Source organism: Hyperolius riggenbachi, chromosome 1 (genome assembly GCF_040937935.1).
Source record: "Hyperolius riggenbachi isolate aHypRig1 chromosome 1, aHypRig1.pri, whole genome shotgun sequence".
NCBI lineage: Eukaryota > Metazoa > Chordata > Amphibia > Anura > Hyperoliidae > Hyperolius > Hyperolius riggenbachi.
The window spans coordinates 643,087,990-643,100,259 of record NC_090646.1 but is presented as its reverse complement, the minus strand read 5'-3'; the positions used below and the strand labels follow the sequence as shown (position 1 = coordinate 643,100,259).

The following is a 12,270-nucleotide window of genomic DNA, read 5'->3' as shown; positions in this document are numbered from 1 at the left end:
GCAGTGTGCTCTTCCTGCAGTCTATTCACAGCTGCTGATAAAAATGAATTATACACTTTTATCAGCTAAACAAACACAAAGCAGTGGATTTCTTCAGCAAGTATATGTGGAATAAAGGATATAGAGTTTTCATTGTGTGCTGTGCAAGAGTTTGGCTCTGCTTTAAAGAGACATCAATTCCACGTTGCAACACATTTAGCAGGGGTGCAACATGCAGGTCTCATGTCTATTTTTTTCTTGGGGAGCAGTTGCAGATGGCATCCCCAGGTGGTGAGAGCACTTGGAGTGCTGCCTGCACTGCTCCCCCTTGGAGCCCTAAGGCATTCTCCAGGTAAGTTGGTGTCCCTGATAATGTGTTGGTATTGTGGAACTGATGCCTCTTTTACAGAAATTGGAGAGATAGTACAATTGGTTTTCAGCTCCTGCTGTATATGTGCTATAGTAGTGATTGCATGATATACATTGGCTGAGAAGCCTTTCTTGCATCCAGATATAAGCCATGTGCTGCTTTGTTTCATAGTGCTTACCATTTTCCTCCTCTCTATGCATTTTTTCATATAAGGATTAAGCAGGGGAGGAGAACAGTTGAATTAAGCAGGTAAGGTGAACAGTTTGATTAAGCAGGGGAGGAGAACAGTTTGATTAAGCAGGGGAGGAGAACAGTTTGATTAAGCAGGGGAGGAGAACAGTTGGATTAAGCAGGGGAGGGGAACAGGTGGATTAAGCAGGGGAGGAGAACATTTAGATTAGTTAGATCTAGTCAAAGCACATAGTGGGATGATCATTACCATCATTGTACCAAGACACCTTTTCCACTAACATCTAAACTGTGTGCTAATCGAGCGATTCAGACTTCCGACTGCCGACCACAAATGCCGACTGGCTGCAGTTTCATGCATGGAAGTGTTTGTAACACCATGTGTCATCATTTGACATGGTGGTGTTAACCGATGGCGAAAGACTGTGACATGTCATGTCTGCATGGCTGCCTCCAGATGCAACTCCCTTTCGAACGCCTATGCTGAGTGACAGCAAGTGTCTAACCAGTGCAGGAAAGCAGCTGTCAAATGGTGAACTCACCACCTTCAGCCTCACAAAGGGACCTGATGGAGAATGAATACACGGGTATAGGGGCCCCAGCACAATCATAGCCTCTGCCTCCTCTATTGTTGCTACGCCACTGCTCAGCAATCAATATTATATACTATACCGTCATGGGAAGCCTCGTCCTAATGTCCTGAAAATCCTGACTGGCAGTAGTTATCTCAGTCCACATGGCTCCCGCCTCTGCTATATCTAGAAAACTTCCTGCTGATGCCTTTGTTTGTTTACTTAAAAGCTGGCAGGCCCTTGTTTTCCTTAAGAATTGGATGTTATATATTGGCAACCTACAGTCTTTGGATCAAACAGCAACACAATCTCATTATGTATTTATTCCCCGTCCCGCCTCCCGCTGCTCACCACCACGCTGCTAGTAATTAGTTGGGATGACAAGCAAGCGTTCTTGGCGCACGTTCGGCAACACAAGTTGAATTAATTCCCTTTACTTGCAGCCTCGCTCTTTTTACATGATGACATTTCACTCTGCCAGGAGAGGAGACTTAATAACCGGCCTATCTTCCACATTGAATCTCACAAGAGCTCCGCAAGAAATCAGCATCTTCGCAAACCTTTAAAAACGAGACAATTAAATATTGTTGCTATTTAAAGCGCCGAGCCTTTTGCTCCTCTGTACGTCGGACTTAAAATTCATTTAACGCCTCTAAAACCGTTGACCCGGCCGCGTATCTGAGTATGATGGACCGGAAAGTGATTAAGGACAATTTTCTGCTTGATAATTAAAGGGTAAAAACATAATTAGAGAGAGGGCTGCCATCGAAAAATGGTAAATGATCATATTTTCATCTCTTTAATGTGTGATATTTAGACGCAATTAATGAACTGAATTTCCAGTGATGGTGTCATCGACTTATGTGTTATTATTTATATCATTAGGGAACAAATGAAAGCGGGTTTTGAGTAGCTGGTTATGTTTAAAAATACGGTTTTAAAGAGGCACCGCAACGACCTATAGAGGAGTGAACTAAATTCTATTCAGGACAGGGGGGTAACTACAAATCATAGGCACCCCCCAGCAAAACTTTGAGGGCATCCCAAATGTTCACACCCTTTGCCTTGCCTACCCTTGGTGACCTTCACAACCTGGGGGCCCTTCATTCATACAACAAGTGTGGCCATCATAATATTCACACCCATAACAAGTGTACCCTCAAAAACACCTGATCTGAAGGATGGGCCCCTTTATCGGAGGAAGGGAAGGCTAGTAGGGGTCCCACACAACTCTGCCCCTCCCCCCCCCCAGGGGGCTGCTGCCCTGTAGTCACGCCCCTCATTCAGGATATCCTCTTATGGTTTCAACATCAGAAACCCTTCCTATAGCTATATATTGCTGTATATTGCTGTGTAACCTCACCCTCCCAGTGATGTTTGCCCTGATGCTGAAACCAGGCTATGATGTCATGAAGTCTCCCCCCCCAGTGCACTCTGGGAGACCAGGTGCTGTTTCTGCCTACTTCTTGACTAATAACCTTTTCAAACACTTTCAAGCACTTTTTCTCAGATAAAAAAGTTGTTCTTAGAATGTATAATAGTGTGGTTAATCTATTGAAACAGAAGGTAAAATGTCTTAATGGTAATAAACATTAAACCCTCCCCCCCCGTGGTGCAGTGACGCTGGGAAATGTTGTCAGACATCTGTTGCTCTTCCTGCTTTGTCTGCCCCGTGGCTACACAAGATTAGCCTACCCAGCAGCTAAATCCACGGCAGACAGAAAGCAAGTTGTATTGCGGTAACAAGTACATTTAGTTCATGTGACAAGCACCACTTTGTCTCTTTTAAGCACACCTGAACCGCGAGGGGGCGGCGTTGATTTTTATTTACCTGGTCTTCTTCCAGCCACCTCTGAGGTTCCTTGATGTCCTCCTGATTACCCCTGTTGTGTTGCCGTGACCCAATTAAAGTCCACAACCCAGCTGGGTCACACGCTACATGCCCTGTCCCAGCAACGCACATCCTTGACGAGCCTTCTGCCCATGTGCAGTTACAAGTCTTAACACACTGCTAGGACAGCTCATGCACCAAAGTGTGTGACCCAACTGGGTCATGGAATTTAATTGGATTGACTCCGGCACAATGGTGGAGACTCGGATGACACTGAGTCACCTCAAAGACTACAAGTGGCCACAGTTAAGTAATACTTTTTTCACCCCAGTTCAGGTGTCTTTTAAAGGGGAACTCCAGTGAAAATAATGTAATAAAAAAAAAGTGCTTCATTTTTACAATAATTATGTATAAATGATTTAGTCAGTGTTTGTCCATTGTAAAATATTTTAAATTCCTGATTTACATTCTGACATTTATTACATGGTGACATTTTTACCCTGATGGTCTGTTTGTGAAAAGGAATAGATTTCTCATGTAAAAGGGAGTATCAGCTACTGATTGGGATAAAGTTCAATTCTTGGTCGGAGTTTCTCTTTAACTGTCCTTATCATCCTAATGTGTATAAGAAGTTGTCTTGTTCTGTTTTAGGTTTATGTGGGTTTTGATCTATTGGTATGTGGGTGAGTAGAGTTATGCTTCAGTTTAGTAACCATGTACATGTGTAATACAGAGCATGTTTTTGCTTTTCTTTAGGGGCCACCCTACCCAAGCCACAAGTGAAGACGGCGTCACTGGGACTGGCAGGAAAGGCGAGATCTCCGCTCCTCCCCGTTTCAGTCCCAACAGCCCCAGAGGTAACAGAGGAAAGCAACAAACACTCGGATGACCCAGCTAGTGTAAGTCGAGAATCCCGAACGCTGTGCACAGTTCCTTCTCTCTCTGATCGTCCCCTTAGTAATTTCTGCTGTATAACTTCATCCCTCTCATTATAGATCACATAGTTCTATTATTATTAACTATTATTGTAATGATCTGCTTTGCACCAAGATACGTGTATATTGAATATTGTCAGGAGGTTGTTCTACACGCAGATCAGTAACACTGGAATAGAAGTAGATAGGTAGAGAAATGGAGTCCACATCCAAGGCTTATTAAATGGAGTCCACATCCAAGGCTTATTAAATATCCAAGGCTTATTAAAGTCACATACTTATGAAGTGGTTTATTAAAGTCGCACACTGCGCAGGCGCAGAACACTCCTGGTTACGGGAGTGCAACGAGGGAGCTCGCGTGGCCAGGCTGCGCTTGCACGACAAAGCGCAACTCGCCTAGACTACTGGGCCATCCAATGTGGGACAGGAGCGGCCCGGGGAGACGGCGAGGGACCAAGCAGCCTCAAGGGGATGGAAGAAACCACAGGTAAGTATAAAACCTGAGACTTAGTTCGTCTCAGGTACACTTTAAGCTTCCCTTTAATGGGGGTTGAGTGTAGTGGGAAAGGTGTTGTGGAGGGGGAAAGTGATCGCACAGAGGGTTAAGAGGATAGGGCAAGGAAGGAGAATAGATAGGGTTGGGTGTTCCTTTAAGTGAGGATGTCAGGGCTAGGTAGCATTTTACAGTAAGTGAGAAGGTCAACGTTCTGCATCAGGAAAAGGGACTATTTTGGAATAGGTATCATTTTTGGAGGGGAATGTTACACATCAGGAAGTGAAGTGATGAGAATTAGGCGGGTCAGGGTTGGGCACTTGGGGAATCTGTACCGAGGGGAGTTTAGTGATGATGCATCCTTCCATGCAAGACAATTGTTGACCGAATGAATCCTGTGTGGAGTAGTGTACCCAACAACAGGTGAAGTATACATTGCACATTGTACTGTTGTGTTATGTCCAATGCAGGAGAATGAAAGCACAGCGGATGTTGCATTTTACCTGGTGCCCAGTGCCCACGTGACTCTTTTGATATTGTATAGCTATACTAGAGGGTGAGGTTAGGATCAGGGAGGTGAGATAGCCAAACTGACAAACAAAAATGTTACAATTACTTTGCCAAGTCGACAGCCATCATACAAATAAGAGGCCTACCCAACAGTCCAGATCAGCACCCAAACTAGAGTCGGATCTTCCACAAGGCAACCCTAGGCAGTTGACTAGGGCCTGGGGAAAGTCCTGGGAGCCTGGTGGATGCTACCCCCACCAAATCTTACTAAAACAAACAACAACTGACTATCAACGGTGGGCAAAAACAACTGTTTTGTCTAGGGTCTCATGTAATCTTAATCCTTTTCTGACCCAAACTAACAGCAACAAATCCACATGTACATGTGGATGGACACTTCTGATAAGTTTGCAAACTAAAATTAAAAGCAGGTGCCATTAGCCTGATTGTGTGAAATGTGGCCGGTATAAAAAAATCCCATAATCACCAAAAAATTCATATTGGTTTGCTTCATCAGTTTTTGCATTCGGCTGTTAGGGCTTGCTCACACTACGTCACAGGTGTGGAACTCCAGGCCTGGAGGGCCAGATCCATGCCAGTGTTTAGGATGGACTGAGAAAGAGAGGAATGTGTTCTACCTTATGGACCACACCGTTCCTGATTCAGAACCATCAATTCATTTGAGGTGTGTCAAAAATGTGTGAGGATCTCGGCCCTCGTAGGACCGGTTTGACATACCTGCACTAGGGGCTTGATTCACAAAAGAGTGCTAACGCTTAGCACGCCCATGCAAAGCTGCTCTGCACGTGATATCATGCTCTTAAAGCTTTACGCACGCAAACTAATGACTTTGCGTGAAGTCAATAGTTTGTGCACGTAAAGTTTTGCGTGCATTACATCGCGTGCAAACCAGCTTAGCACGAGCGTGCTAAGCATACTCTCTAACAGGTTAGCATGTGAAGTGCCGTAGCTTTCATATGCAAAGCGGACTTATCGTGCATACGGCGTAACGCTGTGAGTGCTAAAACTTTGCACGCGCAACACGCACGCAAAATGGCTCGCACGCACGTTTGCATGTGCAAAGCTTTTAGGCGTGATAACTCTGTTGTCACTGTTTTGTGAATCAAGCCCTATGAGCGCTTTCATTTCTTTTTAAGCACTGGCGATTTTTAAAAGCGCTCGTGTAATGATTTCCTAACTGACGGTTCTCACATGAGCGATGAGCTTTCCTTTCAATCGCAAACACGACTCCTGCACCATTTCCTAAGCGTTTGCGCTTCAATGCAAGGTATAAGGAAATTGCTAAGCACTTGAAAAAGTGCCTTGTAAAGCGATTTTGTGAGCGCTTTTCCTCACAGAGTACATTCAAGTTATTTAGTTTCAGGTCAAAGAGTTCACTTCCTGAAAAAACCCTAATCGCCTAACAAAAGCGCTTAGAAAAGGGCTTTTAAAAATCGCTAAACGCTCAGAAAGCGCTGGGAAAATCGCTTTCAAAAGAGCAAACAAAAGGGCTCACTGCTTGCGATTGCGCTGGCAATTCCTAATGTCAACAAGGCCTTAACCTCTTGACGACCAGCTAACGCCGATTGGCGTAAACTGGTCGTCTGCGGGTTACCATGGAAACGGCCGCTCGATCGAGCGGCCTTTCCATGTCAGTTCACGGAGGGTGTCTCCGTGAACAGCCGGAGAGCCGCCGATGGCGGCTCGCCGGCAAAATGTAAACAGGCGGGGAAGAAATCCCCGCTGTTTACATCATACGGCGCTGCTGCGCAGCAGCGCCGTAAGGCAGATCGGCGATCCCCGGCCTCTGATTGGCCGGGGATCGCCGGCATATGATAGGCTGAAGCCTATCCTTCAATGCGCAGGACGGAAATCCGTCCTGCGCAGCACACAGGGGAAGGGAGAGGGTGGGAGCTGGCGAGAGGGCTGAAAGCGCTGCGGAGGGGGGCTTTGAAGAGCCCCCCCCCGCTAAGCAACTGCAGCCGGCGGCGATCAGACCCCCCCAGCAGGACATCCCCCTAGTGGGGAAAAAAGGGGGGTAGTCTGATCGCCCTGCTGCACTGCTAATCGGTGCTGCGGGCTGTAGAGCCCACGCAGCACCGATCAGTGTAACATCCCCTGGTCGGCAAGTGGTTAAAGTGTACCTTAAGTGTCCCAAAAAAATAGCACCCCTATGCGGCCATATGTCCGCATACGGGTGCCTATGCGGACATATGGCCGCATAGGGGTGCTATTTTGGCTGGGAACGTGTAGTATCAGCCGCGTTCCCCAGCCTGACGGGTCCTGACGGCGAAACCGGAAGTGGCCGCCAGCGGGACCCGGAGCATCAGAGCGACTCGTCGTGGGCACCGATCAGCTGCAGGGGGCTGAGGTAAGCCCCAGGTGAGTAAAACTCAATTTTTTTGGGACACTTAAGGTACACTTTAAAGTGAAGCTCTGGACTAAAAATCTACTCAGCAGAACTGAAAAGGCTTGGTGTTTCTTTAACAGTTTCACAGCATCAGAACTTTTTTTTTTCTTACCAAAGCATCATTTTTAGCTGCATTTTTAGCTAAGCTCCACCCATCAAAGAAAAAAAGCCCAGGCTTTTTTTCCCTGATGCTGTGCAGAGCATGATGGGATTTCCTATGTTGTTATTCACGTTGCCTAGCAACTGGGAGAGGTGCTCAGGACACAGGACAGTTGGAACTGTGTCTCATGCTCCCTGTCACCTCCTTTCAACCAAAAAGATGGCTGCCATCATGAAATCAAACATTTGCCTGTTCTTTTAAAACAGTGTGAGTAAGAAATTATATTACCTATCTATTTTAATTAACATAACTAATGTAACTTAATGACAGTATGTTTGTTTAGGCTGGAGTTCCTCTTTAATTGTGTTTTTTGTTTTCAGGTATACGAACAGGACGATTTAAGTGAACAAATGGCCAGCTTAGAAGGTTTGATGAAGCAGCTGAACGCTATCACAGGCTCCGCCTTCTAACTTTTCTCTTAGCTCGGAAATTAACTCTTTTCTGCTGCCACCTGGGGGGGCCTGGAAAGCATTGCAGAGCAATGTACTTTAAAAGCTCCCTCTTACCGGCAGCTGAGGGGTTAATGGGAGACCCAGAGACAGAAAAAAGGAACAGAAACAAAGGAAAAACAAAAACAAAAACTGCAGCATACCGTTGTATTAAATCTCGCCAGCGAAAAGCATCAGACCCACAGGACTCTGAAAATATCCATGGATTTATTTCCTCTCCGCAAATCCTCATCACATCCAGGGATGACTCATCAGCTTCAACACTCTTTCATCGAAATCATCGTTTGTTTGCTCTCCAAGCCCCCTGGAAGGTTTTGGGCGAAAAGCAACATTTTCAAAAAAATTCCGGAACACTGCGATACCCTATTGACACCACTTTCCTCACTGAAGAAGAAATGGTTATCGCTTTGGCAGGGATGGATGCCGATATTACACAGGGATATGAATTTAGATTGCCTCATAAATATAGTCCTGCGGTTTTATTAGTTAAATGTTCTATAGTCTGAGGCTGACGTCGGCCCTGTAAGCGTCACCCTCTGAGGCTTTTTACTCTTATTTTGTTAATATGGCTAGATCTTGAGGCTGACTGTGATCTTGTAAGAGTCAAGCTGTGTGTCGTAATTTATTTATTTATTTATTTTTGTAATTCTGTATTATTACTTTAATCTGAGTTTGACTCTAGTCTCTTGTAAGAGCCGTGAGTGGTCAGGAGAGGCAGGCAGGCCGTAGCTGTTCATACATAGGCACTGCAGTTACTTCAGGTAAAGGACTTGAAACAGCAACAGGTCTGGTCACAGGTTACAGAGAATTATTGTTCATGCAACTAAACAGGATGTAGACACGTTGTTATGAGGTTAGGTTATGTGGCGAGCTGGACCAAAACGAGTGTGACTTTTTTTAGACCATCCTCAAACCACAGACCAGACTCATCCTCAGATAACGGACAAGAGTCATTCTCAGACCACACACCAGTGAGATCCTCAGACCATAGACCAGAGTCCTCCTGAGACCATACACCAGAGTCATTCTGAGACCATAAACCAGCCATGCTGAAACCATAGATCAGAGTCCTCCTCAGACCACACACCAGAGTCCTCCTCAGACCACAGAGCAGAGTTATTCTCAGACCTCAGGCCAGAGTCATCCTCAGACCACAGACCAGATTCATCCTCAGACCACAGAACAGAGTCAGGCTAAATAATGCAAGGGATATAGACATGCCTAAATAGCAAAACTGCTGTTCTGTTTAAAATTACACTTGAAAAAATACTGTTGGTGGGTGTGGCCACTGACCAGCTCTGTATATCTCTCTGGGACACCAATGGAGAGATCACCATGCTTAAGCTCCCAGCATGCATCTGGTATTTTTGTGGCTGCACTTGCAATGGGTAGCCATAGTAGTTTTATGACTGATGGAAGAAGAGGCCCCTGGCTGTGAGGGTCACTAGGGGCAGGAAAGGAAGAAGTATGAACATTGGAGGGTCCCATCAAAGGTTTGCTGGGCGGGGGAGGGGGGCATGATTAGACCTATGATGAAAGCGACTATTTACAAGTTGCTCTTTTGCTGATTCTATAGAGTAGGTTTTCCCAAGAGAAGAGACCCAGCACTGTCTTCAAATGTATTCAAGCTCTTTATTTCAAGGCATCAAAGATACAAACAGGGCAAGTCAATGCGGTGTTTCAATGAGGAGCCTCCTCTCTTTATCAAGCCAACAAGCCTTCTGAGTTAATACAATTACGATCAGCCTTAAATAGTGGTGGCCACCTCTATTTAAGGCTGACCGTAATTGTATTAACTCAGAGGGCTTGTTGACTTGATAAAGACAGGAGGCTCCTCATCGAAACATTGCATTGACTTGCCCTGTTTGTATCTTTGATGCCTTGAAATAAAGAGCTTGAATGCATTTGAAGACTGTGCTGGGTCTCTCGTCTTCGGAATTCCATTTGCTGTTCCTGGAGACAGAGGGACAACGACCAAAAGCACATGGTTGGGTGCTGCCTACCACTGCTCGCCTATAGAGTAGGTTTGACATTTAGCGAGCGACCGACTTGGAACAATTCCACTCCCAACTTGCATGCTTGTTCCTTGTCTCCAACCCACTATGAAATAAAATCCATGAGATAACGTTGTCAGCCCTGGAACTAGCCTCTTCTGAAAAAAAAGGTCTAAACAAGACCTAGATTGATCCAAACAGCACAATAAAGGCACCACAAGGAATTATTTAATGAGGCGCTGCAAGATGTAGTAGCCCGGGAGAAACCAATCAGAAATCTATTACCTAACTCTTAGAAAGTGGAATCTCTTTGGCTTTATAGCCTAGGGAGTTTCGTACTCTCATCCTTGCTGTTTGCATTGTTTTATTACATAATTCGGTGTGAGTGTGTATTTCGTGGTGTAATTATTTTTGTCACCAGTGTTCCCAAAGGCTGGTCACGGAGCGTGGCTTTTAGAAAATGGATCTCTGACCTGAAACGTCCCCACACTTATGATTTATGTCTGCTACTAGTCACTAGAAACAGAGCACAGATGAGCGAGCAGAGGACACTGTCTGTTATCTTCTCTATAAAATTGATACTATATATCACAGTGTCACACAGTCCTCCTGCCTCCTTTTATTGTAACTCTTGTTAAAAATCTGAGGTTCGGCTACAGTTGGGTGACTACACCAAAACCGCGGCTACAGTTTCATTTTCCTTCTTTCTTTTTTATTTTTTTTAACTTCGGAGCAGACTTGACTGTACTTTACAAGAGCATAGTTGTAGCTGGCAAGAAATGCAGAGGCGTAGCTATGGGGGGGCAAGGTGAGGCATTTGTCCCCGGGTGCAGAACTGTGAGTGCGCTGAGCATGGCCTCTGTGGCTCGCTGGTTGCCCAAAGTGCACCAGCTTCTCTCCTGCTGTCAGAGCAGGATTATACACCAGGCAACCTAGGCAGGTGCTTGGGGCCTAGTGGGTGTCAAGGAGCCCACCTGTCAACTTCTTTAACCGTTCTACATTTCAGCTTACCAAAAGGACCACAAGGGGGCCCCGAATCTACTGCCTTACCTAGGGCCCCATTACATTTTAATTCATCTTGGCCTTTCCTCCCTCTGCAGAGGAGCGCAGAAGACTTAACAGCAGCAGAAAATACGAGGCACATCTGGCTATCTACAGGGAGGGGCACATCTGGCTATCTACAGGGAGGGGCACATCTGGCTATCTACAGGGAGGGGCACATCTGGACATCTAAAGGGGGGCATATTTTGCTATTTATAGGTGGGCATATTATGGTTATCTAAACAGCTTTTATGTGTTTGACTCCACCCATGGCCACAACCACATTCTGATGCGTGGCCGTACCATTTTGTCCAGAGGGGGGTACAAAAACTGTCTTTGTCCCTGAGTGCTGAAAACCCTAGCTACACCTCTGAAGAAATTAAAATAATTTGGAAGGGCTGTATGCTGCTCAAAGATAGATTCAGCTGAAGGTAGTAGTCGTGTATCTCCCCCCCCCCCCCCCCCTCCATGCTCCTTTTGGTAATCTGAGATGGGAAACTGGTCAGAGAAAGTTGCAGTTGGGTCCCCTGACACCATCTAGGCCCCAGGTATTTGCCTAGGTTGCCTTGTGAATCATCCTGCTCTGATGCTGCTCCATTAGATTGGGTGAACTTCAAAATGCTCAGTTCCCGCTCCTCCCAGACAAAATGTACCCGATCTGATAAGGTTCTCTGAGCTGGAGGACATCTGAGATCGGATTTTTATAAAAAAAAAAAAAAAAAGTCTACTTTTAGGTGACAACTCTTCTCTGGGATCGGATAGGATACAAAGAAGGTTACTGAAAGGTTAGTGGAACTGTGCTATTGCAGTCATCTGCACACACCCACAGTGAGAATTGTCTCAAGAAGTCCAGGCTCCCCTAACTTTACATAGAAAAAATTCCCAACCATTAGATCACTAACCTATCAGCAACCCTCAGCTATGGTCTGACTCCGCCTGCATAGGGGTATCCTACGTTCACCACCTAATAGCAGATCATGTTTTATAAAAGTCCAACATTGCTCGATCTACCTTGGTTGCCATATGGCAGTGGTGGCTAACCTTGGCACTCCAGCTGACAAAACTACAAATCCCATCATGCCTCTGCCTCCCCGAGTTATGCTTAGAGCTGTCAGAGTATTGCAGTGCCTCATGGGACTTGTAGTTCCATCACAGGAGTGCCAAGGTTAGCCATCACTGCCATATGGCATCATCAACTCCTTGAAGGGGGTCTGTATCAAGGGAAATGCTTTGCTTTTTGAATTCCTTCTGAAAATTCTAGTGGTGTGTGACTGTGTGCTTTCAATACTTCCTAAGTAGCTTGTAACCGGTATGCAACCAATGGACTCAGAGGCTAG

General features: G+C 45.6%; 1 protein-coding gene across 7 annotated transcripts in view; it reads left to right on the top strand.

The window, feature by feature from the left end:
- The window catches only part of DCC (DCC netrin 1 receptor), a 1,000,213-nt gene extending 991,865 nt beyond the window's left edge, over window positions 1-8,348 (top strand). For all 7 annotated transcript variants that reach the window (XM_068251343.1, XM_068251342.1, XM_068251341.1 and 4 more), the window contains 2 exons: window positions 3,698-3,840; window positions 7,770-8,348. In XM_068251343.1, coding sequence (XP_068107444.1) covers window positions 3,698-3,840; window positions 7,770-7,859 — 233 coding nt within the window. In that variant the 3' untranslated portion in view covers window positions 7,860-8,348. The remainder of the gene's footprint in view (window positions 1-3,697; window positions 3,841-7,769) is intronic.
- Window positions 8,349-12,270: the final 3,922 nt, after the last annotated feature.